Here is a 27,442-nt window from a genome sequence, read left to right on the forward strand (position 1 = left end):
TTTGAAGGTGCTGCTTGCACTGCTCACTCCATACTTTTTTTTCCCGTCATTTTTCGTTTATTCTGTATAGGAAACTGTCATTTGAAAATGCACTTTACTCTAAGGTTTATCCAAGTTCTATGCTGTTCTGATAAGAGTTTAATTAGGTGAAGAAAATAGAAATTTCATCAGCTGCTTTGTGGTACTGCCCAAAACAGAAATCGTAACATTTTTCATGTGGCGACAGCTACGCACTCAATTTTCTTTTGACACGAGATTTCTTTTCCAACTTTACGTGAAAATCAACTCAACATAGTTTTTGTTAGCAAATTCTGTACATGGTTATGGTTTTCAATACTAGCGTCCCTGATGAAAGCTCCCGTGCACCATTTCCAAGGAAACTGGTTATCATTATGCAAGGTAATTCAAGCATCTGCCTCGGTAGCAAATACGGTGAGGGTAACAATATGATGTGGGGCATATTTATATCTGACCTGAAATCAAACCTTCATCATTAAATGTAATCGTACAAAAATTGTGAGATACAAATCGTGGAAAAATGAAATGCCGAGACAAAATCATAAACGAAATCACCAGAGTAAAAAAATTACGGTTTGCAATCGTCAAATAAGGGAGCAGATTCCGTGCAAACAGAAGTTGCCGTTAGCCGTTTGTGTTTTTCCAAACGAGATGCACAATAGTTTGACCTACGTGGAAAGAAATTGCCCAACTTTGCGTGTTGTGCTTCATGCTTTCATATTGCCATTTCATTTCTCAAAGACTGTACATCGACAGAAAACTTGTCCTTCTTCAACTCAGTTTTCTTTCACTGAGGTCCATTCATTCAGGTTTAGAAAATTTCAAGAGTTAACTTTTTGCTTTGTCCTGTAACCTACACCACTTCTCTCATGCATTTTTTCATTCACAACTTAAATACTGAAATAAAATGTGATTGCAGCACTCCTCTGTGCTACCTTCTGGTTTGACAGATAAGACATCCGATTGCCTCAAGGGAGGTAGCAAGATACAAATGCTTTACAGTATGCAATACCAATGGCACAACACAATGTAATTCGCTTCTGACGTTCCTGAAAAAAAAAAAAACCTAATATGGCTTGTTGCAGCTGCTGTAGTAGCTTTGCTCATTGTTAGCACGCTGACTTAATTGATGATGGAAATAGCAAATACAAGCTGAATCCATCAAACTTTACACTAGCAAGAGTGTGTTGAAAAAGGCTCTTCATGTGACATCAGCGTCAAAAGTGTGGGCGTACAAGCCCTCGAGAACAGGCAGATTTGCATCTTTGCTATGGCACTACTCACAAAACAGGTGATTGAGAGATCGGTTCACTAATACTCGTATATGAGAGTGCAAAATCCCAGCCCTCTAGAGCAAAGTCGTTTTCATTTAAAAAGTGCGCTTGCTAAGACAGGTACACAACGAAAGTTAGGCAAGGCAGCACCTTTAAAACACATGCAATGAATATTATTGGAAGCTCATCACTCATGACCAGCCGAGTCGCTAAAAACATTCATCGCAAGCACTTCTTGCAATTGCGTAAGTTCATTTCTGTTATATAAATACTGGAAAGAGTAAAATTTGTGAAGTCAATGCAATGCTTAGAGCTAATTATATGGAGTAGAACATTCGTACACATATTACAAACAGTACACTTTGCATATTGAATGCCACGCTTACAGCTAAGGATACAAATTAAAATTAAAATAGTCGTACAGGCAGACCATTTGGCCACAAAGACAGACTTTGGATTCAACGAACAAAACGAACACTTTGAACTTAAAAAGCTTTGGCACGTACCACAACCAGTGCAGTATATGTATCACAGTGAGATTCTAACCCACGAGGACAGCCTCGTGAGCCGAGCAGGAAACATAAAACACTTTGGGCAGGAAGTCGTCTCAGACGTTTGACAAAGTCACTCGGGCGTCCCGGAGTCCTGTGGAACAGTCTGAGCCGCCGAGGGTTTTTTCCGAAGAGGTCCAGCACCATAGTTGTGGTCGTCTTGCGACGACACCCTTCGCCTCTTCGTCGGATCGGGCGGGAATATGGGGATTTCCTTGTCGGGGTACGCATTCAACAAGTGGTGCATCTCACCGCAGTGCCGAAGCAACGCGTTGGCCCCACGCGTGTCAATCCAATCCTTGTTGATGAGTCGTCGAACCAGGGCTACGAGCGTCTTCGTCAGTGTGGTCACCCGCATCCTGTCTACTCTTGATACTCCGTCGGAACTGTCCATGGACATCTGGGACTCGTCGTCGCTGGTCGACGAAAGAGAAATGACGTCCGCTTCGGATGTGTTTGTCGTATCGGCAGAGACGAGGTTCACCTCCGAGGCAGCTGCACTTGCATCGGCGGCCACGTCGACAGTAGCCAAGTCGCCCGCCGAGCCGATCGACAACAGAAGAGTTTCCGCAGAGCTGGCCGGATCAGCAGCACGGGTTGAGAGACTGCTTCCGGACGGAGCGGTGACGAATCCGGCTTGCGGCCACGGCACGCACTCCACGATGCAGGGTTGACCCCGTGGAGACGGGTACGAAGTGGAGACGACTTCGACGGAGGACGGCACTTCAGTGGGACCTTCCGAGCTTTTCAAGGCGGGATCGGCCAACAGATGAACGGCTTCGTCCATGCTCCGCACATCCGCCGGAAGCGAAGTGAGGTCGGAGCAGTCGTTTGAGCCAAGCCTAGGCGCCGTCATAGAAGGGGCAACTTTGTCAGACGAAGTCGTGGCCGGTGCCGCCGTTCGGACTCGCGACAGCAAGGCGGCACTGCCGGGATCGGCGCCCAATGAAGTCAGAGTCAAACAAGCGGTCGTCGGCGCAGAGAAGGAGTTGGGTGCAGAAGTCACTACGAAAGTGTTCGTAGCCGAGGAAGACGGATCAGCCTTGCACCACAGTGACGGTGATACTGCCACCACCGCCGGACAAGGGGGTGAGAAGAAAATGGAATCACTTGCACTGTGTGAATCCCTAGTGAATGGAGCCAGGGCGGAGCACTCGGTCGCCGAGGGCGCGACAGCGCAGTCAACACTGGGCTTGGGCGTAGAAGACGCCACATAGTAGCTGCGGTCACCCGAAGACTGCGGAGGTCCCGTCCCTTCAAGGATCTGTTCCGGCCTGGTGTCGAAAGCGACGCCAGTGCCGTCGAGGCTTTTGGTCGTCGGAAAGCACAGAAGCTCCTGCCTTGCGTTGTGGGCCTCTGTGAAAATGTCCGCTTCACAGACACCTCGAGGAAATTTCTCGATAACAGCACGCTGTCGGCCCCCCTCCTGATGGCCGTAGTGCGATTCCTGGCAGTTGACAGTCACGAAGCCGCTCTTTGCGTTTTCCGCGACCACCATGTTTGCAAAGCACGGCTTCGCTGAATGCGGCGGCTCTTGCGCTGACAAGTCAGCCGTGCCTGCGCAGACGAGGTTCAACTGGGCTGTCAGCTCCTGCTTGTCAGCGCTGGGAAGATATCGAACTTGGTGCTTCTGTTCTTGCCGCTCCCTCCAGGACTCGAACGCTGTGGAAATTCAGCAGTTGATCACAGGAACAAGTGAATAGGTGGACGGGTTGACACACATCCTAAGTCACGTGGAGAAGCCACAGCAGTACAAACGTCTAGGAGCTACTCACTATACACCGGCTGCGAAGCCCCCCATATGCCCCATGTATCAAAAACTGGTTCCCAGTTAGGCCCCCTGTGCTGGGAACCAGCATGGGGCAAGTTGACCACCCTGCCATCTGTCGGCATAAAGTTGAAGTAGAACTCAAGTGCCTGCGACGTTGTGACATTGCACACATCTTGTGAGGCTGCCATCGCTTTGCCGACTGTCGACAACAAGCCTTCAAAAACGTAGGGTTGGCAAGCCCACCCACTTTTAATGATTAGATTCATCCAAATCGTCTCAATGAGACCGAAAAACAGTGCCTGCTCACCTATCTACGAAAATTCCTCGAGACATCTGGCCTCCACCATTTCCTTTAGTTTCGTGCCCCATTGGATGCATCGCACTCTTTTCCCCAACTCCCATTACCTAATCCCTCTCCCCTAGACACCAAAATTCGCTAAAGCGTAACATGACGTCTTTGTATCCCTTGTACATAAAATAAATGCGGGTTACCACCACCACCACCTGCCATACGTCATAAAGCAAAACTCGAGGAAAGGCAAGTTAACATTAGCTAATTTGAAGTTTCCCGATTTGAAAAGCAAGCTTTATTTTATTAGAGAAGCCATGAAAACAAAATGCAAGTTTGGTTCATTAAAAAGACTGCTCTGTCCTGATAACAATGATACCGATTTCATCGCAAACTTCCAAAAAATAACGGAGATATTAAAGAAAACGTGTGGAGCTGTGGCGACTCGCTAGCCAGTATCCGGCAACTTTTCTATGACGTCAGAGAATCTTGTTTGGGCAATTTACGGCGGCCGAACTAATCAATCGCCAGGACACACGACTGGACGATAGTAGTACCACCACCACCTGCCATACGTCATAAAGCAAAACTCGAGGAAAGGCAAGTTAACATTAGCTAATTTGAGGTTTCCCGATTTGAAAAGCAAGCTTTATTTTATTAGAGGAGCCATGAAAACAAAATGCAAGTTTGGTTCATTAAAAAGACTGCTCTGTCCTGATAACAATGATACCGATTTCATCGCAAACTTCCAAAAAATAACGGAGATATTAAAGAAAACGTGTGGAGCTGTGGCGACTCGCTAGCCAGTATCCGGCAACTTTTCTATGACGTCAGAGAATCTTGTTTGGGCGATTTATGGCGGCCGAACTAATCAATCGCCAGGACACACGACTGGACGATAGTAGTGGGCCGCCGGTTCCGTATGATCGAATCACTCGAATGCTACCGTGCACCTAACCCACTGAAAATTATGCTTTTAGTGCTGGCCCATATGACGTCATTTGCGCTGATAACACGTCACTGTGCCGCGAAATTTGACAGTTCTTAAGTATTTCTTGCGTTTTCATCGGTTAAAAAACGTCTTTCGTGGCCGCAATGGAGCTGAGTGAGGTACTGAAGCCTAACTATTTAAAGTTAAACAAAGTTGTATTTTCTCTTCATGGACCCTTTAAGCCGTGCTACTAAGTAGATTTTCAGCAAGTTCAGTTTTTGTACCCCATAAGTTGCACAAATACACACGCCCCTCAACTTAACGAAACTGGGTTGCTCGCACGGCCCGTATTCTGAGGCGGAGTTTCGCAACTCTGTCAACACCCTGCATGTTCACCGCCCAAAATTTGGTGGAATGGTCTGCGGTAAGTTTTCACGGCTTCAAAGCGACAAAAATGTTGAGAAGCAGAAAACGACCCGGCCAGCATTCTTTGAAGGTTTAGCCCAGCTTCAAATCTTTATGCGAGTGTGTGTGAACACTCTTACCACACACCTGGGAAATAAAATGCTGTTGCCACTTTACAAGCTTTGGGGACCAAGCCCAGGCCCCGCTGCTGATGAAGTGGGAACCAGTCGGCTGTGGGCGTTAGTTGTGAGGAATGCACAAACTTCAGAGTATTCTACAGAAGTTCTACGACCTCAGAGGACCGGGAGAACAAAAAAAAAACTTGCTTTGTGCATTTCAGCGAGCATGTAGAGAGATATTTTCACTAGAGCCCAGCAAACATTGGCTCCACAAAAAACCCACAGGGAACTCGAGTGTGCTTACATGCTTCGAAGGCGAAAGTCTGGCGATACCTGTCTCCCACCTTTGTTTATTCTGCCGTCTTCGCGCCCTTTCCATTATGAATGAATACCAACTTGCCTTCTGTTAATCAATAACTCTTTTAGTTCTGTGCCGTGTTTGCACCTCCTTCTTTGCTTCATTTCCATCGCCTCTAGGCGCGCACTCCGTCAGCAAGCAGACCGGCACACTCAAGAGCTTCCCTAAAATCGGTGTTCTATACGGCTCGTGTGCACCTACCTGTTCTAATCACATCCAAGTGTCGTGTGGCACTCACCATTCTACAACTTTTACACTTCAAAATTCATAGTTTTGTGAAGCAGGCACAACGTACCCTCAAAGCTCCCGGTCCCTGGCCAATTCCCCAAGGTTTTTCCAACTGCAGGCAGTGTGCAAAGCTTGTGCAATGCTCGAGCACGAGGCTTCTACTGCGGTGATCCGGGTTCAAATCTCGTGCAGGTTGAAATGTGTTTTTCATCTACTGTTCGCAGTGGCGGCCTTTTTGACCAGACAAAGACAGTTTTTGCCCAGTACAGCTCTTAAGGCTTTCGCTTTCACGAGACAGCGCTAAGAATCGAGCCACAGAAAGGGGACAGCTCCAATTATGGAAACTTGAAAAAACTGTAGGCATCCAAACAGCGAACGCCTACACTTTCTACACTTTGTTTACAAAGGTGACAGACGTGCATGCGCACCCCCATAGCCGTTGAAAAGAGCTTTACTCGCTTTCTCCGAACCTCACATCTTATTTGCTGCTGATCTTTGTGGAGCCCTGGTGAATGACTGCATACTCTTTCGTGTCGAATGGCAATTGCGAGTGGAATCTTGGCATTCTTTTAAGTTTGGTGGCAATGACTGCATGTTGCATACAAACACTTGCATGTCATAAATCCTGCAGACAGACCACAGGATATCTTGCTAATAGATGTATGCATGGAGACAGAGTTGTATACCTCACTGCTACCAATTTAAAGGAGCCATGAAGACAAAAAAAATACAAGTTTGCGTTATTCGAAAGATTTCGTGTTTTATAGTGCCCCCAGCGCTTGTCCAAATTCAAGCGATGCTTTATTCACCGAGAAATTAATTGATATAATTAAAATTTTGATGGTCTGCAATGACATCACAGGAACCGACCGCTCTGCAGCAAATTGGGAAGCCTTGTTTATCGTTAGTGAACCTAAATGGCACCACCATACTGCGGCAAGCCGTTTTCTGCCTTTGGTTTGTTTTTGACCGTGTTTAAACCTGGCTTGTTTTTGTTCAGGGAGAAAATAATCGTTTCGTTAAACATGGGGCTCGCTCGACAAACATGGTGCCGTAAGACGCCATCTGTCGCTTACGCCAATCGGCCAGTGTTGTCTGAGACAACCCCAAAGCCCTGCAGTCCTGTGCAGCTAAACCAAGCATAGTTCGCGCAGTACTAAAAGCAGTACGCATCGGTACTTGTATGTTTACGTGTGCTTTCGTAACTTCCACTGTTTGTCCCACCATTCTTAGGGCTTTCAAAAGAATGCGCCCTAAATTTAAGCGCAAATAGCCTCTTCGGCAAGCTTATAAGCTCTGCCTAATTTGCCTTTGCTTTTGCCGCCCTTTGCCAATCGCAGAGCTGGCTGGTATGACATCATAGGTTCTGTTGCGGGAAATGAGCTAGTGGGTCACAAGGCCATACCCTTTTTTCCTAATTATGTAGCTTATTTGAGCGAAGTTTACGTTAAAAAAAGTGGTGTCAGTACGATTCTAACGAGGCAATCTCTTGAACGAACCGAACTTGTGTTTTCTCTTTATGGCGGCTCCTTTAAATAAGCTGGTGCAACGAGATTGCCACGATCACCAGCGCATTCTTCTCTGCCGCGGCATCTCACCCCATTCCTTAGTACAGCCATTGTTTTTCATGCTGTTTGCAGTCCCTTCTCAACCTCACTTCTACCTCTCAGTCAGATATAGGATGGTCCCCAAAGTTTGTTTCCTAAACCACAACGCTCATTTCCTCTACCCCTGAGTGTTACTCCTATCACTGCCTTTTCCACAGCAAGTTGTGCAGGCCTTCTGTATGTATACAGCCCTTTCTGTGACAGGCAGCCTAATGAACAGCCTTTGTCAATATTTTCCAGGTCAATCTCAAGCCTTCTTGACCACAAAGAATCAAAAGAGCCAGCTTTACCTTTAAATGTGACAAAAATACTTCACGACAGTAAGAAAGGTATTTTCTCTAGCTCTCCGGCATGAAGTGCTTCAGCCTCACTCGGAGCGTAAGCTTGTACACTTAATTTCTTCAGGCCTGCGCATTTTCGGCTTGGCTCAGAAAATTTTGGCAAAGACCGTACATTCTCAGATGGCAACGGCCGTACTTTCTCAAGACCGCAGTTTTCTCAGATACAAAAAATTGGGCCTAGTTCAAAAACGAGAAATTTCCCACTAAAACATGTGAAAAATGTACTCTTTACAACAAGCCACAACTATTTTGGCACTAGGTGCATCGCACTTAAGTTGCGAACAATCGACCACCACAAACGCGCACTGGCAGTCTCCGCTGTTGGCGTTTGGCTTTCCCGCACTGCTCCGGTGACACGCGGCCAAACAGCAAAAGGAAAACGCTTTTGGGGAGCGCCTCCCTTCACCCCTTTGGCCTGGGACAAACGCTGTCATTGCGCTTTTCTTCTGGCAGCAATGTTGCCACCGCAACACCCCCCATCAACGCTTTTTTAGATAACAATGCCCAGCAGCTTACTGGCATAGTGCCCTGTTCTCTGAGCAAATGATGCAAAAAGTGCACCTTGTTTTTTCTTCTTTTTTTACCTGTAACGTTTCTTTGTTTAGTACAGAGAAAGGGATTACGTGAGCAGAGGATAGGAAAACGAGATGATACCATCACGCCCTACGGGCACGCCCGAGAGGCATAATCAGGGTAATTTTTCACTTCGCCGCGGAAATACGACAAAGACAAGTGGACGTCTTAGCCAATACATGCGCAGTGGGAAAAATGCTATTTTCATTTACAAGTGTGGAGTAGCTCTAGTACACTAAGCCAGTGGTTATCAACCATGGATGCGCTGTTTTTGCAACGTGCGTAAGCAAAAGAGGTTGATGCAACAAAATGAAGCGTGCAGAATGATTGTTGGTGTTGGGCTTGAGTGCGCTCCTTTTGGTTTCCCTTCGTATGGGTTTTTGCAACGTGCATTTTTTACTATACTCGGTTACAACTCAAGAACGGCACCACCTCATATAGTGTATCACTCCACCAAAGCGCCGGACACGTGACGTCAGTGCGCGCGTTTTGAAAGGGGTTTGCTATGGATGCGTGATATCGTCTGCCTTGTTGTCTCACGCAGTTTGTTTGTCGTCACTGGAGTCGCTTATAAGCATATTACGTCCAGAAAATCACGAGAACGGCTCACGCCATGTTCAAAATATTCCCAGTAACGCCCTACTTGCGCCGCGCGGAGAAACATCCGGCTACGGTGATAAGGCATAGCGGCAACTCCGGTGCCGTTCTTAAGTTGTCACCGAGTATACCCGTACTCATTCGTACATGAATACTAAATAAACTCTACCATTTGTTTTGCGATCTATTACTTAGTTTTATACACTAACGGAAAAGTAACGACGTTACTTTTCCACAAAACTGTAACAAGTTACTTTTTTAAAATTTTGTAACTGTAACTGTAACAGAGTTATTTTTTTTTTAGCTTTGGTAACTATAACTGTAACACTGTTACTTTTTGCTAATAACGTGCCCATGACTGCTTCGCAACACAGCCTCCCTTCATGGCCGAGATTACCCCACTCCATTTACACGCCGTTGTATTCACCTGTTGCGTGGCTCCCAGTAGGCTAATTCAGTTCCTGCCAATGGCTGTGGTAGCACGGTGGTAAAGCACTCAGCTTTTAGTTTGGACAGCTGGGGTCAAACCCCATCGGATCACGGATTTGTTTTACAGCAAAGCTGCACTGCAGCTCTCATTCCGGTGAAGCCGCCCTACTCAGCCCAATGCAGTCTGTCTGGCGTCCTCCGTGGTCTGGCTTGTGTCGCAATGTTACCCAGGCAGTAAGATGCCTTGATGCGGGAGAGAACCGCACAGCACCATGTTTGTCCCCTAGAGTAAAGCTCAAGCCAATCAAACTTTCAATCATCTAAGCTAAGTAAGCTCAATTGCAAATTACAAACACGTTTTGTTTTGCACACTGCTTCGACTGCACTAGCCCTGGTTGGTCGTCCTCCTTCGCACAGTGAAAGGGCACTGACTTTTCTTTTTTGCATTTACTACTTACAGCGGTGCCGATTTCCTGCGCTAAACGACGACTCCAGTTTTTCACACGCAGCGGCACTTCAGGCATTTTTCTTAAAACGGCAGACACAGAATGCTAAGATCCCCAGCCACGGGGGTGCCCAAAGTTTGTGCAAGTTGCGAGTGCTGAAAGAGCCAGGGCCGCAACTTAGGGCAAACTAGGTGGCGCTCCACGGCATTTTGGACAGGTAGTGACAGTGGCAAGTGTATGTATGTAAGCAGCTGAGGCACAGAACGCATTGTTTTAGTTGACAACAGTGAGATATCCTGCCAGCAGACGTGGCTCCTGATGTTGATAAATGGCCCTGTGGTATGAGTGCACACTGAAGAATGCACATCAGTAGTTTTAAACAACAGAGTTACTCAGTATAGAGCTGTGAAACTCCCAATAGTCCCCATGAATAAAAAATTGGTCCCTGTTTGCCTGGTTTCACAGCGCGAAAACAGGGGAAAGAAAGGCACAAGTTCACTAGCCTGCCATCTGTCGACAGAAAGTTGATTGATTGATTGCAGGGTTTAAAGTGCCGATGCAACGCAGGCCATGAGGCGCGCCGTAGTGGACGGCTCCTAAGGATTAATTTTTACCACCTGGGGGGACCTTTAACGTGCACCAAAATCTTGAACACAGGGGGCCTTTTTGCTTTTCGCCTCCACCAGAAGAGTGGCCGCCACGGCCGGGAATCGAAGACAGAAAGTTGGGCTTGTTTGACGATTGATTGTAGGGTTTAATGCGCCGACGCAACACAGGCGATGAGGCGCGCTGTAGTGGAGGGCTCCGGGTTAATTTTGACCACCTGGGGATCTTTAACGTGTGCCGAAATATCGTACACACATAGTTGAAGAGGCGCTGAAGTGCTTGCGGCTGCTGCCGCAAGTGCCAAGAGAAATACCGTACGAACATTCTTAAACGCTACTAATTTACTGCTTCATAATTTGAAAAGCAAGTTTATTTCATTAGGTAGCGATGTTGAGAATAAATGTTTGCCCAAGTTCGGGTTTTGTTCCCTCGCCCCTCAGCATCAACAAAGCAGATGATGTCCTCGCAAGGCCTGGAGTTCGAAGTGGACTTTTGAAACTGGTGTACATTGAAGAACTGTGGATTTAAAGGAGCCATGAAGAGAAAATACAACTTCGTTTAATTTGAACGAACTAGGATTCAGTAGCTCACTCAGCTCCATTACAGCCACAAAAGATGTTTCTTTGACGAAAAAAAAGCAAGAAGTACTTAAAAACGTTCAAATTTTGCGCCACAGTGACATGTTATGAGCAAGAATGACGTCATACGGTTCAACAATAAAACATAATTTTCAGTGCGTTAACTGCACGTCAGCATTCAAGTGATGCGGTCAAATGAAACTAGAGTCCCCATTACAGATGTCCAGTCATGTGTTGTCGCAACAGGTCAGTTAGGCGGCCGCCAATCGCACAAACAAGGTTCCGTGACGTCATAGAAAAGTTGCGGGAAATTGGCTAGGCGGGTCGCGACTGCTTCACACGTTTTCTTTAAAATCTCCGTTATTTGTTCGAAGATTGGGATGATATTGGTATCACTGTTATCGGGACTAAGCAGTCTTTCTAATAAACGCAACTTGTATTTTGTCTTCATGGCTCCTTTAAGCGATTAGCGTTTGCAGGGCGCAACCATTGGCACCTCACTGATTGATGTACAGTGCAGTCCCCGTAATGAAAGAACGTTGGCACCACTGGTGCCACAACAGGAGCTGTCGTCACATCAGTGTCAGTGTTGCCAATGCTGTGCAGCCCAGTGAAAGATGTATGAGGAGGAAGTAACAACAGACCTCCCCTTGCATGTAAACAGGGCGATGTCACAAAACGCACGAGTGCGACGAGGCAGTGGTTGGCAAAACATGCCTCGACGGACAACCCGACCGTGGTACACATGGCACACCCGACAGGAGTGATCTGCAATTGCTTTGGGCCACTGCTGGGCACCTAGTCTAGCTAGCTGCAGGCGTTGGACCTTTTCTTTGCACCCACAATCTTCACAACACCACTTCACTACCCCATAATAGCAACAGTGCGTGCACATCATCATCATCATCATCATCAGCCTACTCGGGTACACTGCCGGACGAAGGCCTCTCCCGCTGACCTCCAAACGCTCCCATCCTGCGCTGCTCGAGTCCACAGTTTACCCCTGAATTCTCTTATTTCATCTGTCCATCGCATTAATGGCCTTCCACTTCCTCTAAACCCATCTCCTGGTATCCACTCCATTAACATAACTGTCCACCGGTTGTGGGTTCACCCCACTACGTGGCCAGTCCAAGTCCATTTCCTTTTCTTTATTTGAGCTACGATGTCTTCTCCTCTAGTTTGTTCTCTGATCCAGGTAGCTCATTTCGAGTCCCTGCGTGTTACTCCCAACATTATTCGTTCCATGGCCACACTGAGCTGACCCAAGGCCACAGAACAGTCTAGAAAGTCATTCTGAAGGTTGGCGTTGCTGCGACGCGTTCCAAGAAAGTTCTTGAGAATGCGCTGCATCAGCGGCATGCCGAGGCAGGCCCATTCATTTTTGTTTTGGGGGCCCATCTACGCAGACGGCAGCATCAAGCATTAATAATGTTGTCCTTCTCCTCATGTCACTGTGTTCTTTGTGGTCTAATCTTATTAACGCTGTTTATCCTTGGTCTCCTCGCGTCACCTGAAGGCCAAAACTTCGGAATGCATTCCCTTGGTGCACACTCGTTTTTCGAGTTCAATGTATAGCGACACAGATGCACGAGAAGCACACCTCGTGGCGAACAGACACGGTGGTAAGTGCGGCTGTAACAAGCATCTGTGTTTCGCCGTGGCCTTAAGACAATCATTGATCAAGCATCGTAAACAAGCTTATTGCGCTTACAAGCACGCTTTTCTCTTGAATACGTTTGCCCTGCTCCCATATGATCACATTAGTCATGGTCGATTTGGCGGTAGGCAGCTACTCGGCTCATCTGCTGAAACATTTATTCACAGCTTAGTAGACGTTCAGTGCCTTTGACATAATTACTCTGCTTTGCCCCTTACCCCATTTCCTGGGAACTCCGTTTCACGTGACAAAATTTCTGCCTGTGGTGATCACTAAGAATGGACAAACAGTGTCGTTTCCTGGCTCACTGGAAGCGCACACACTCTCCCTTGTCGATTTCAGCGTCCACTCTTTAACCCTTTCAGGGTCACAAACGTACATGCACGTGCTCTGCAAACACCTTCAAAATGGTCAATAATGTACATGTACGTCATCGCTTGTATGTTTAAAAAGCGCGCCTTTTTCGACGACTTCTCTTGCTTGGCATGTGCTGCCACACGGCGGAAATGCGTCAAATTATTTTCTTCCGCCGATGGCTCTTCTTTTTTATTTTTGGATGATTTACTTCAGTGGTGCGCTGACTATCACTTGTGCATCCGGTAACAAGGGGATGCGCTGGGTATCGCCCACCGGGCGACCAGGCGCCTGCAAAACTGATGAAGCTCTTTTCCCGTTTTTTTTTTTTTGTATTTTATAGGAGCGGTGCACCGTCTATCGCTTGTGCATCCGGCCACGCGCCCGCACACAGCGGCTGGTTTCGGCATCGTCCTCAGGGCGCTTCCCGCTTTTTGCGCCCGCAAAACTGATGTCTATCTGATTTCGATTCACTCAAACGGTGCCGGCTTGTTACTCTTGTTTTTATTTAGAATTTTCCTTGTGTTACGCAAAAATAAACCACATGTATGCAAACACACAAACGATTTTTTTGTCACTTAATGGTCACCCTAAAAAAATTACAATTTTTTCTCGAAACAGATTCATCCGAACATTTTAAATCAGCAATAACAAAAATCGACCCTAGGGGATCGCATTTGGCGAAAAAATTCGACCGTCAAAGGGTTAAAATAGAAACATTAAACCCCCAACCGCTGTGAACTGCCAATGCAAATGGTGCACCTGTGTTTAGGGAAACAGCGGAAGTCTGAAAATGGGAAATGTTGCCATGAGCAAAAGCGGGCACTGTCGCTTCCTGGCTGCCAGTCGTTTCTGCGCGCTGCATCTGTCCAGAACACCCGCCAAACTTTGAAGCTAAAGCCTTAAGTGGAGCTCCATTCTGCGAAAAAGCACGGTTGTCGCAGATACAATGGCATCTGAACCCACTTGGGCACAGCAGTAGCCTAGTGTTCCACCAACTGTGCTACCTCTGCACACTGCCAACAGAGAGAGAGACTAAACATGTTTATTGTTTCTTATTAAAGAGTCCTTCGGGTGGCCTCCTCATTCCAGGAGTCCATTGGCACGGGCCGCGTCTTCTGCCCTCTCCACCAACTTGCGCTGGACGTCGAGGGAAGAGCTGGCCAAGGCGCTCTCCCAAAGCTCATAGGTGTGGAAGGGATTGGGCGGGTCAAGTGGGCTTTGTGTACAGCCGCCGACCATGTGAAAAAGTGTTCCAAACTCCCAGCAGAAGCGGCACAAACGGGGATACAGGGTGGGGGCTATGTGGTGGTTTCTGCTAGGGTGGGGGTAAGTATTAGTTTGCAGGGCACGAAGTATTCTATCGTGGCCCTTGGGTAGTTGTTTGTGCGGTGGGGCGTATGTTTGTCTTTGGAGCCGATAGTGCGTTGTAATCTCATGAAACGAGACTAGAGGAAGCGGACGCAGATCTTCTTCTTCAGGTGCTCGGCCGGTCAATTCTCGAGCTGTGAGATGGGCAATCTCGTTCCCTGCACTGCCAACTGGCAGTGAACATTGTTGTTCCTTTTGTTATGGCATATACCAAAAGTGACCATAATCTTCAGACCCCAAAGTGGGACGGGGGGGTGTAATGACAAACGTGGAACATAGCTTGAAGTGACCCCAAGGCTCAATGTAATTTTGTTTTAACTGAAAGATTAATTGTTTCATAGTTTTCTCGGCCTCTGTTAGACAAGCAACAATGCGTTATTTGCTGAATAAGTAAATAGGCACTGAAGCACATCCACCCACCGTCTATCAAACGCAGAAGGGTGTACTGAACGGTTTATTGGTACACCGCAACTTCAAGAAAACAGCTCAGACATTGGGACTGAGCAAGAAACACACAACACTTTCCTGCTTAGTCCTGTCGTGTGCGCTCTTTTCTTGGAAGTTCCTCAAGCGCTTTCTTTTGGCTCTTTCATTCCTCCAGCTTTTCATTAGTGACACTCGATACCCGTTTTCCATATTTCCGGCCGAAGTCGGGACAAAAGCTGGCTGTGGGACAGCGGGACCACAGCCGCAAAACCGCGACGTGTCCCGCCTAAATTGGGACACCTGGTCACTTTATATAATGCCCACTTTGGGCATTGGCCAGGAATCACGAGCTGATAAAGACTAATAATGTGCCCACTTTGCAAAATTCACAGTACTATGAACTGCAACGTAAAAGTTGTAAAAGTTGCAACGCAACACCCGAACGTGATGGCACGCAAGTTGAAGAGGCGCACATTAGCAACGCAGAAACTTGGTTCCAGGGAAGATGTGGGGTGCCCCAGTCAGCTTGGTGGCGTTAATCGCGCCGTAAGACGAAGAAAAAAATTGTACAGATGCTAACATGCTGTAGGAGAAAAAACAAAAACAATTTGTGCCAAAAGATAAAGAAACAAAACTGAAAAAAAAAAAAAAAAAGAGAGAGATGCAGATACGATGCAGGAGTAAAGCCGTCGACAACAAGTACAACCACACTTTTGCCGTTAGAGGTTGTGAGTACACTTCAGTGCCCCAGGGAACTCTTTTTGGACAAGCAAATGAGTCTGATGACGTTACTTTTGCACGATTTATGTAGCCGATGGCACTACAGCCCACTGGCACCGGAGAGCCAACACACGAAGAAAAACCCCTTTTGAGTGCGTGTTCACGGCAGCCTCACTGCATTTGTATTGCACGCTGGTCCGAATGTTTTTGCAACCACTCGCTTGGCTGCAGTGAGCAGGTGCGCTGGTCATGACACCAGCTACCGCTACGTGATGTATCCCGGGAGATGTTTGTTAGAGGAAGAAGCTAAATGTCCACGTTGTTGGCGCAACGCACTGTTAATTGAACTAAAATTATTTGTACTCCTATCAACATGGGAAAGAAGCAATAATGAGGGCTGTAAGGACAATTCTATCATTCACGAGAGACACTAACCGACGAATATACAGCACCCCTTCTTTCAGAGCGCACTCTCTTACTCTGCTACAGCTTTCTACGTCACCCATCGTTTCCCAATCACCTTCAACCACCGGCACGCCTGCTGCACCTCTCTCACCGCTCCGCTGTGAAACCTCAAGAAAAGGTAAACTTGCACGAAACAATGTGTGCACATCCGTGCTTTCACTCGTGATAATGAGGTTTACAAGGGCTAAACCTGGGCCACGTTTTCAGGACAGTTGCGGTTAGTTAAGTTTGCTGGGAGTGAAACTTCTCCTGTGCACCCGGCCCTTTTTCCTGGGCAATCAACTCTCTTCTGAATGAACCGAAGAATTACAAGCCGTAGCCCAGTGGTTTTCAAATGGGGGTGTGCGGACCGCAAAGGTTCCGCGAAGCTATTTCTAGGGTCCGCAAAGCCCTCGGCCCCCAAAACAAAGGAGTGAAGTTTGGCCGTGACTATGACATCAATCGGCAAAAGATCTTTCCGGTCACCTCCTTTCCCTCTTCCCCACTTTTTCAAATATTCCAGAACTATTTGTCATTACTGCCTATCACGGATTTCCTTGGCATCAGTGGCTTGCATACTTAAAAACACAAACTCTGAAACTGGCTGAATTTGTGGCCGTAGGTAACCTACACTTAACTAAGCACGCCCATGCCACGTATTGATGCACTGCTCAAAATGAAGTGATATGATACATAGCTCATCATCATCATCACCAGCCTATCTACGCCCACTGCAGGGCAAAGGCCTCTCCCATTAATCTCCAATTACCTCGGTCCTGTGCCAACTGTGATCAATTTATCCCCGCAAAATTCTTGATCTCATCTGCCCATCTAACTTTCTGCCGCCCCCTGCCACGCTTGCCTTCTCTAGGGATCCACTCCGTTACCCTTAATGACCAACGGTTATCTTGCCTTCGCATTACATGCCCTGCCCACGTCCATTTCTTCTTATTAATTTCTACTAATATGTCCTTAACACGCGCTTGTTCCCTGACCCACTCCGCTCTTTTCTTGTCCCTTGAAGACAAAACAGAAGTTTGGTTCATTCGAAAGATTACCTCGTTAGAATCATACTGACACCACTGTTAATGCACACTTTGCTCAAATAAGCTTCATAATTAAGGAAAAAAGGCAATGGCCAAGCGACCCGCTAGCTCATTTCCTGCAACAAAACCTACGATGTCATATCCGCAGCTGAGGCCGATAGGCACGGCTTATAAGCTTGCCGGACGAGCTATTTGTGCTTAAACGTACTGCATATTTATTTAACAGCAGTTAGAATGGTGCAGTAAACAATGAAATTTACGAAAATACACGTAAGCATAGAAGTACCGATGCGCCCTGCTGTTGCTACTGGGCACACTATGCCTGTTTTAGCTGCACAGCAGCCGGCCGCTTTGTAGTTGTCTCAGATGACACTGGCCGATTGGTGCAAGCGACGCTGCCTCCCGTGACCCTGTTTGTCGAGCACACCACATGTTTCACGAAACGATTACTTTCTACAGTAACAAACACAGGCCAGGTGCAAATACGGTCAATAACAAAGCAACGGCGGACAACGGTCCGTGGATGAGTATGGTAGCACCATCTGGGAGGACTGACTGCAAGCAAGACTGAAGAGCCGAATGATGCAGCGGAAGTTCACTTGATTACGCGAACTTATGACTTCATTGCTGACGTCGCAAAAACACATGATTTGGCGGGAGAATCGAAATTTTAACCTAAACTGGTTAATTTCTCAGTGCATGCCGCATCATTTGCTGCCGGACAAGCACTGGGGGCACTATAAAACACAAAATCTTTCGAATAAAACAAACTTGTATTTTGTCTGCATGGCATCTTTAATGTTACGCCTATCATCTACGGTTATCTTTCCTTCGCATTACATGCCCTGCCCACGTCCATTTCCTCTTCTTAATTTCTACTAACATGTCCTTAATGCGCGTTTGTTCCCTGACCCACTTCGCTGTCTTCTTGTCCCTTAATGTTACACCTATCGTCTTCCATTCCATTGCCCTCCGAGTCGTTCTCAATTTAAGTTGAACCCTCTTGGTGAGCCTCCAAGTTTCTGCCCCATAGGTGAGTACTGGTAAGATGCAGCTGTCGTACACTTTCTTCTTCAGCGACAACGGTAGGCTACCATTCATTCTGAGAATGCCTGCCGAATGCACCCCACCCCATTCTTATCCTTCTAATTATCTCTGCCTCATGGTTGGAGTCCGGGGTCAACGTGTGGCACATAGCTATGACACTTTTATGATGGCAAGCATTAAAAGGCCCCTCTTTCATGTTCCAGTGGTGTTACTATACTTATGTAGCCCCCTCCCCCCTGTGTAAGGGGTCCCCCATCACTTCCATGGCTCAGAACCACTGCCTTAGAAGCGTTATAACACACATGTCTACGTCGTTATCTACTTGAGAAAAACAGACGTTGCTCCTGTATGGGCGATTCTAAAATGCAATACCCACTACTGCAATGCAGCACTGCAATGCTCATCGGGGTCTTCACACCAAGGCCTCCTTTGGGCACCATAGTGGAGGACTACATGTTTAGATAACCCGGTTCTCTGTAATACGTATTTGAATCTCACACGCACAGCATGCTGAACTGGGGTTTTAAAAGGCAAGCGCCAACGTTACAGCACGGCTTGCTGCCGTTTTCTTTTTTCTTTCTGGGCTGAGTTCAGCATCAGCAGTGGGCTACCTACGCATGCTGGCAACACCTTCTTCGTGTTTCTAACTTCATCCTACTAACTAAAAACTGAGATCTCAAAGTGAAAGGAAGGTTATTGTGGTCTGGCAGAGGTGTTACAAATGTCGTTCACGGTCTAAGATGCAATCGCAAACTATCTTTAGCAAGGTGACCCTTCGCTGTCAAGGTTATTGAAACAAATTATACCTACACCAGTGCGAATGCGTGGCTAAAAATATGTTGTAGCTGTGCCTACAGGCACAACACTTTACTCAAAAGCTTCATGTTCCAATGTGCTGTCAAAAAGTCTGCCAAAATGTTTTTCCACTCGCAAAAAAAAAAATGACATTAAAAATTTAAAAAAAAAAGGGTAAGCTGTGTCTTATATACTGAAAAATACGGTGCTCAGTGAAAGCCCAAGCTCGTTTTGTCACATAAGGGAAACTCACTGAGGCAAATGCCAGGTGTAGCTTGAATACAGGCTGCTACGGCTGTTTTGTGCGCCCTTCACAAGTTGCTCTTGTCCAGACCGCTTCCTTCAAGTAAAATAAAAATAATCTTTCTCTGCGTGCAGCAGCTTTTGACACGGCCAGCTTTACCACCTCGTGGAGTGGTGGCACCCTCTATCGGCTCAAAAACAAAACATTTGGCACCCAGCCACTGGAGGACAGACAGTTCTGTTTTAGTGCAGGATTTGGCACCGATGTTCCAAGAAGTGATAGAAGTGGCGGTTCCACTCTCTGGCCACGCAGGCAAAAAAACAAAAAACTAGCTCAGCTTGCACTAAGTGGTGCGAGGCTGGAGAAGCGGCCGAGCTGGCAGCCCCTCTCCTTCCGTTGGAGGTCCGAATGTTGCACGTTTCATGCGGATTTTCAAAGTTGCCGCTGAAAGGTCGCTGCGACTGGCGGGCCCGGATCGTTTTGTCCACAGGCTTTCACATCTCTCCCAAAGTGGACCGCATTAGCATGCACTAGAACCAACCCACGGCAGCCAGCCTCGTGAACTTGGTGTCTGTGCTCCCCACTTTAGACGCAAACACACGTGAACTGGCGAGGAGAACAGCACGCGGGAGATCACGCCTCAAACACTCGGCAGAGTGTTCTCGAAGGTCGAGCTGGCTGACGCGTGCCGCTCCTCACGGGGCACACGCTTACATGTGCTCAGCTGGGCCGAGCTTTGTAACACTCCACGGCCGAACTAAAAGCTTAAAGGGTCCATGAAGAGAAAATACAACTTTAACTTTAAAGAGTTAGGCTTCAGTACCTCACTCAGCTCCATTGTGGCCACGAAAGACATTTTGAACCGATAAAAACGCAAGAAATACTTAAAGGGACCCCGAAAAGCTTTGTGAAGGTGGCAATCAAATGCATTCAGGTGGTAGAACACATAACGGGGGATTTTTGAGCCAAGTGTGAGCCCCATACGTTGTACGGATAATTTGTAAACAATTTTTGAAGATCGCCTTTCTCAGCCGATGAGCGCGACGCCGCAGCGAGCCGACCGCGGCTGACGCAACGGCGACCGCGGGTGACGCAACGGCGAAGGCGCCCCCTGATTCGCCCAATCGCCGGCAAGGTCGGCCGCCGGCGGCGTCACTGTCATTGGCTTCCGGCTGCTCTTCCTCCTTCCTGCGCGATCCCAAGGCAAGGCGGCAAAGGCGGGTCCGCAGTGATTGATGCGAGTCTAGGCGCAGGAATGTAGCTAGCTGCTTTGAAGGAGGCAGAGAGGGAGGAGGAGTCGATCGGCAAGTGGGGAGAGGTGCATTTAATTGCTTCTGGCGCAGCTAATACTGAATGTAGATCAATAATTCCAACGGCATTGCATCGCTATATTCGTGCTACGTGACAACACAGGCCTTTTGTAACTTTTACAGAAGGCTTTTCTGGGTCCCTTTAAGAACTGTCAAATTTCGCGCCGCAGTGACGCGTTATCAGCACCAGTGACGTCATATGGGCCAGCACTAAAAACAATTTTCAGGGGGTTAGGTGCACTATCGGGACTATCGGCCCCACTACTATCCTCCAGTCAAGTGTCCTGGCGATTGATTAGTTCGACCACCGTCAATCGCCCAAACAAGGTTCTGTGACGTCATAGAAAAGTGGCCGGAAACTGGCTGGCGAGTCGCCACTTCCCCACGCGTTTTCTTTAATATCTCCGTTATTTTTTTGGAAGTTTGCGATGAAATCGGTATCATTTTGATCAGGGCAAAGCAACCTTTCTAATGAACCAAACTTGTATTTTGCCTTCATGGCTCCTTTAAAGGGGCCACGGAGACAAAACACAAGTTTGGCTCATTCGAAAGGCTGCCTCGTTATAGTCATACTGACACCACTTCACTACGTACACTATGCTTCATAGAAAAAAAAAAACAGCACCAAAAACGATATGATAGGAAGACAGACATTGCGCTGAACTGCCAACTGAGATTTATTTAGATGAACAACGAATATATACTAGAATCAAAAACAAAGAAGAGACAAGGAAATCAATAACAGAAACACACTAACAAGGAAGTTGATTGTGGAGGTGGAATGAAAGTAGCCGCGTGTAATGCGTCGATCATGATCCCAGGTATTTTATCTTCCTGTCGTACAGCTCGATAGAGGCTGTGCTCACGCACCTATCTCCCATTGTGTGGATAACGAATGCCTCACCTATCTCCCTCGTGTGCTGCTCACGATACCACTTCAAGACGACGGTGCTATCAAATGCTGGTGGGGAGAGTTGGCACGTTGCACAGTGTGCAGCTAGGTTGCTGCCAGTGCCTGTCTGTAAGGTGTTTGCGTGCTCCCTGAGCCGATCGTAAACGCAGCGGCCAGTTTGCCCTACATAGCTTTTGCCACACATTTCCTTGTTACAGATTTCCTTGTCTCTTCCTTGTTTTTCATTCTAGTATATATTCGTTGTTCATCTAAATAAATCTCAGTTGGCAGTTCAGCGCATTGTTTGTCTTTACTTCACATCGTATCGTTTTTGGCGCTGTTTTTTCCAAGTAGCATCATGCACTAACTAGCCCATCTCAGTTCACTTGTGCACTACGCTTGTTTTAGCTGCACAGCAGCCCGCCGCTTTGGAGTTGTCTCAGACGACACTGGCCGATTGGCACAAGCGACGTTGCCTTACGTGACCCCGTTTGTCGAGCACACCCCACGTTTCACAAAACGATCACTCTCTATAATAGCAGAAACAAGCCAGGAGCAAATACGGTCAAAAACAAAGATATGGTGGACAACAGTCTGTAGATGAGTATGGTAGCACCATCTGGGAGGACTGACGGTAAGCGAAGCTGCACAGCCAAATGACGCAGTGGAAGTTCGTTTGAATACCCGCCCTCATGACTTAATTACTGGCGTCCTGAAAACACACGATTTGGCGGGAGAATCAAAATTTTAACATACATTGATTAATTTCTTAAAGACATATTAGTAGAAATTAAGAAGAAGAAATGGACTTGAGCAGGGCATGTAATGCGAAGGCAAGATAACCGCTGGTCATTAAGGGTAACAGAGTGGATCCCTAGAGAAGGCAAGTGTGGCAGGGGGCGGCAGAAAGTTAGATGGGCAGATGAGATCAAGAAGTTTGCGGGGATAAATTGGTCACAGCTGGCACAGGACCGGGGTAATTGGAGAATAATGGGAGAGGACTTTGCCCTGCAGTGGGCGTAGACAGGCTGGTGATGATGATTAATTTCTAAGTGAATATGGCATCATTTCCTGCCGGACAAGTGCTGTGGGCACTCTAAAACACGAAACCTTTAAAATAAAACAAACTTGCACTTTGCATGCATGGCCCGTCTAAACAGCTCTGCTGTAAAAAATGTTTTTATTCGATTCTGAAATAACCATGTAAGCGTGGCGACTGATTTTTAACCTGCATGCAACAGGTCATAACAAACTCTGAAAGCGCGTATGCGCTTTTGACGAGTTGTGAATGCGAAGGCATTAATGCCCATTTGAATTTTGCTGAGCAGTAATTTGAGTTTTGTGCTTCGAGCAATTTCGCAGCTGCGGGCAATGCTTTCGAGTTAGGCGATTTACATTGGCGGAGTTATTTCCCTAGAGCTAAGCACGTTAGCTGTAGATGGGAATCATTTGGACTGTATTGCTGAGAACTGTACTGCCTCGCACAGAGTGACCTGGCTTGCTGGTGATCGCTGAGCCACGGGGTGAGGCAAGCATGGGTTGTGGAGGATGCCCCACACGAGCACTAAGCATGCACCGTCACTGCTTCCGGCCAATCCACCGAATGTAACGCACATACCCTGTGCAAGAAGCAGTGCTGAGAAAGAAGAGGCGGTAGAGGCAGTTTGTATCATAAAGGCAGCACAATGGCTACCCCTTGCGCCGTAGAGCCTAGGACTATTGCCAATGCTGCCAATCACCCCTGGCGTCTGCCCAATGGCTGAGCAATGCACCAGTGGCACAGGGTGCGGGCATCGAGACCTCGTTGCGGTGCATACCCAATGTGTTTTACCGCTGCTAGCCATCAGCCACTACCACATTTCTGGCCATTTGAACGACACCATAGTGTTGAGGCTCCTCTTTGAATAAATAATTCCTTCATTAAAAAACATCCATCAGCTCTTGTACCAAACTGTCACTGCTCCGTCAACCCACCCCAACCACAATTTCCGTCTTGGCTTTTACCAACTGTTCCTCCTTGCCACACCAGCCATCAACGTACGAAGTGCACTTTCTCGTAGTTTTGCCAGTCTCATTCGCACGCCTTTATTGTGCTTCTTTGCCTTCCCATTATTTTCCGTGCCCTGTGTTTCAATATACCATATTTATTCGATTATAAGGCGGTCGCAATTATAAGGCGAGGGTGCAGTTTGGAGAGCAAAAAAATCGCCACATATATACACTGAGCTTCGAATATAAGGAGGGGTATGACTTTGAGACTACGGATTTTGAAAAACCTTGCCTTATATTCGAATAAATACGATATACTGCGTGCATGTGCTTCTGAGAACCGGTAGAGCAAGGCTCGCGACTTCCTACCTACGGTCTGGCCCATCACTCCTTTATAACAGTAGCACAGTCACATGGGTTTAGGAGCTACCTCGGTGCTACAGACGCCACTGGCTTTTTCACTGACTGGGACAAAAGATTGCCTCAGCTTGCACTATTGGCGTAAGGCTGTTGAACTTCACACGGATTTTCAAACTCGCCGCTAAAAGTACCCCATTAAAATAATATGAAAAAAAAAAAAAAAAGTGCACAGAAATGGAACGGAAGACAAGAAAGAGACAAACACGGGCGCTGGTTTGTTCAGCATTGGTTCAGCAACCATGTTTGTCTCTTTCTCGTCTTCCATTCCGTTTCTGTGCGCTGTTTCTTTTTTGCCATGATTATGAACTAACTAGCCCGCCTTCACACTCCAGCACAATTGAAATGTGAACTTCATGCAAGCTTCCATCACGAACAAGCACGTGGTTCACACAGAGTTATTGTTGAAATTGCTCGTAATAGCGTTTGTGCGACACTTCACGATGACACTTTTGGAGTTTTCTCCACCGAAGCCACACTACGAGTCGTGCTGTAGTGGAGGATGCCGGATCAATCCCAACCACCCGGGGTTATAGTATGCACTGAAATCTCAACATGTGGGCGTTTTTGCTTTCCACCTCCATTTGTCCATTTGGAAAGCGACCACGGTGGCTAGAAGCGACCGCCCAACTGGCCCACCTTAAAACCACCGTGGCCCAAAAATGCAATCCGTGCCCTTGGGCTCAGCAGCACAATGCACAAGCTCAAGGAGTGAAGGCACCTGCCCACTAGGGGACTTGATTGATTGTAGGGTTTAACGCGCCGACGTAATGCAGGCAATGAGGCGCGCCGTAGCGGAGGCCTCCAGATTGATTTTGACCACCTGGGGATCTTTACCGTGCGCCGAAATCTCGTACACACGGGCGTTTTTGCTTTTTGCCTCCATCAGAAAAGCGGCCGCTGCGGCCGGGAATCGAACCCGCACTCTCATGCTCAGCAGCACCAGGGGACTTGTTTCAGTGACTTTGTGCAAAGTGCCATGTGGTCTTGCCTCAAGCATACTAGGCCTGCAACTCTGCCACGCCACGGTGACTTTACGAGTGCATACTAGTACTTAAAACTCAACTTTCATCAGTGCAAGTTGGGTCCTAATGCACTGATGAAAGTTGGCCTCCAAGGGCACACGCTATGTTGCTTGCTTCCTGTCAGACCCGACCCTGTCAGCACACTGCATACAAGGGATGCAATCGCTACAATCATTTTTAATCTGAAAGCAATCAGCGGCTGTTGAGCACGAAATCCGCCGTCAGTGGTACACAAACGGGTCCTGAAATGGCCCACGGCACACTTGTATCCTAAATAAGCAACGCTCTCCTGCCTACGTCAGTGCTGTACATCCCACCACTTTCTTCCCCGAGACACCTTCTAAAGTGTAGGCACTAGTGAGCTACAATGACAACGGTATTGAACACTGTCAAGAAAACATAACAAACGTACTTGCTTGAGATAGCATTTCAACTGCTTACAACCTTTCTTTGCAATAACTCGCTGGACACCTCCTATTTCAACTAGCACTGCTAGTGGACTTACACCTGAATGGTGCGCAGCTTGACTGCACATATTTAATACCAGACCTTTTAGTTATTATCGAGAGGATTTTATTTTCCCCGTTTCCATCTGTCACTAAAGGCCCGTTCACACTGCGACGAAAGCGACGGAAATTCTGTCGCTTTGTCGCGCGACGACGAAAATGGGTCCCGACCATTCGCCAAAAAAAAAAAAACGATCGTCGCGCGACAAAGCGACAGAATTTTCGTCGCTTTCGCTCGCTTTCTTCGCAAGTGTGAACGGGGATGCACAAAAATTCGCAGAGAATGACGTAAAGCGAACGAATTCAAATGAACCAGTAACACACCATGGCACATCAAATATCGCCTTGCAATAGGGCAACGTCGACACCTGAGAGACCAGCAACGGGACATGTGTCGAAAAACATTCGCTTTAAGTCAACCTGTTGAACCCGCCTCGTGTCTAGATGCTGCGTCCATTGTGCGGACGGCGGCCATCAGTTGACAGACATCTCTGTCGGGCACGAAGCCTTGCCGCAAACAAGCTTTCGTAAACAGCCACCAATCAGCCCGAGAAAAAGATCTACAGTTCAACCACATAACGCCGCACTTTGTGCAGTTCGTTAGGTGGTGGAAGCAGCGTCGAAAAACGCACCACCCACCTGAACGAGAGAGAAATTGTAGCGTGCTACGCCTCGCAACAAACCCGTGTTCTAGTTCGTGGTGACGCATCAGATCGTCACGGTGTGGGAACCGTACCCCTTGGCACTGATCGCAGCCGAACGCCGCATCAGGTGGCCTCGTGTCGGCGGAGACGGACGATCTGCGCGTATTCGCGGATAAACGCTTTGCGGTCTTCTGCTGCGCCTTTCCGCCCCGCGCGGCGCCGGATCTCTTCGGATGCACTTGCAGCGTCTGATGCGCCGAGGAGAAGGCTGGCTGTGAAGTTTCCCGAGTCGAGCCATCCATGGCACAGAATAGAAACACGATGTTAAGAAGCTACGGGTTATGAACTACATTGACAAGTTTGCATGTGCAGAGCACGCCGTACACGCCATCGCCATGCCCGTTCGCGCGCGGTACAAAACACGGCGGAAGCGGAAATGCCAAAATGATGATGAGAATCAAGTATAATCATTTTCTGCCAAACCTTGCAAATTGAGTTTGCTATTTTTGTTGTTTTGTGCTGCATAAGTTTTAACTGGCAGTTGCTGAGTTCAAGAAATGCTTAAAAATAAGTAGACTAATGACGTCATGACGTTAATAGCGGGCCTTTTGTTGCGATTCAAATCATGGATAAAACACCACGACAGGTTAAAATGTCCGATGCAACTCGTTGGCTCCAACTGTGGTTTCGCCCGTTAAATGATAAGGAAGGAATATGCTACTGCAGACTATGTTACAGTAAGGCACCTGAGATTGGCTAGAAACCAATTTCTAAAGCTGCAAGACTGCCGAGTAATGCAAGATGGTGGTGATTTCAATCCGTTGGTAACCGCAAGCGTACAGAACTTTAAAAAAGGAAAAAAATAATAATAAGCAGGTCTGTTTGCAATGAATGATACAAATACCCTCTTGAGCGTGCCTCATTTCTTCGTTTTGCGAAGTAGCTGCACCCCCAGGAAGTTCTTGAGGTGCGACCCAACCAATGTTCAAATTTTCTGTGAGCGCATGCGTGCATGCACGAGAAGGGCACCTAATTTTCATCATTGGTTTTGACGAAGAAACCGCACTTACCAATACTGAGGGTAGGAGTCGCACCTACGCGTCTTGAAGCGGGACTTGGAACCACGTAGGCCGCAATTCGACGACAGAAAAACTTAGGTTTTTGTGGTAAAGATTATGTTTGCATGCTCTCCCTAAAAGGGAGTTGACGTCATTCGAGGGCGAGGACGCAAAGCTTTCTCGTGATGGATTCTTTGGTTGGCCAATCCCACACTCCCAGTATGCGCTACTCTGGAGGCACGCACGACTTTTCTAGAGAACCCACTGCAACTCTCGGGTGTGCACTCTGTAGGCCTGATTGAGTTTAGGGTGTACGGTGCGAATCGGCACCTACTGGTTGGCGTACACTTCGACCATGTCGAAATGGAGCAGT

At 47.4% G+C, this 27,442-nt stretch overlaps 1 protein-coding gene across 2 annotated transcripts; it reads right to left on the reverse strand.

Annotated features, from left to right (window-relative positions):
• On the reverse strand, positions 1-26,413 carry LOC144164425 (uncharacterized). Of its 2 annotated transcripts, none has more exons than XM_077694965.1 (2): positions 26,007-26,413; positions 1-3,505 (listed from the first exon to the last, which is right to left on the reverse strand). In XM_077694965.1, exons 1-2 carry the CDS (start codon positions 26,311-26,313, stop codon positions 1,917-1,919), a joined length of 1,896 nt encoding a protein of 631 aa, XP_077551091.1. In that variant the 5' UTR covers positions 26,314-26,413; the 3' UTR covers positions 1-1,916. The 2 variants fall into 2 exon arrangements, with proteins under 2 accessions (XP_077551091.1, XP_077551092.1); XM_077694966.1 differs by having other exon boundaries at positions 26,104-26,241.
• Positions 26,414-27,442: the final 1,029 nt, after the last annotated feature.

This window comes from Haemaphysalis longicornis, unplaced genomic scaffold, assembly GCF_048455015.1.
Source record: "Haemaphysalis longicornis isolate Haplotype H1 unplaced genomic scaffold, Haemaphysalis longicornis Haplotype H1 scaffold_13, whole genome shotgun sequence".
Taxonomy (NCBI): Eukaryota; Metazoa; Arthropoda; class Arachnida; order Ixodida; family Ixodidae; genus Haemaphysalis; species Haemaphysalis longicornis.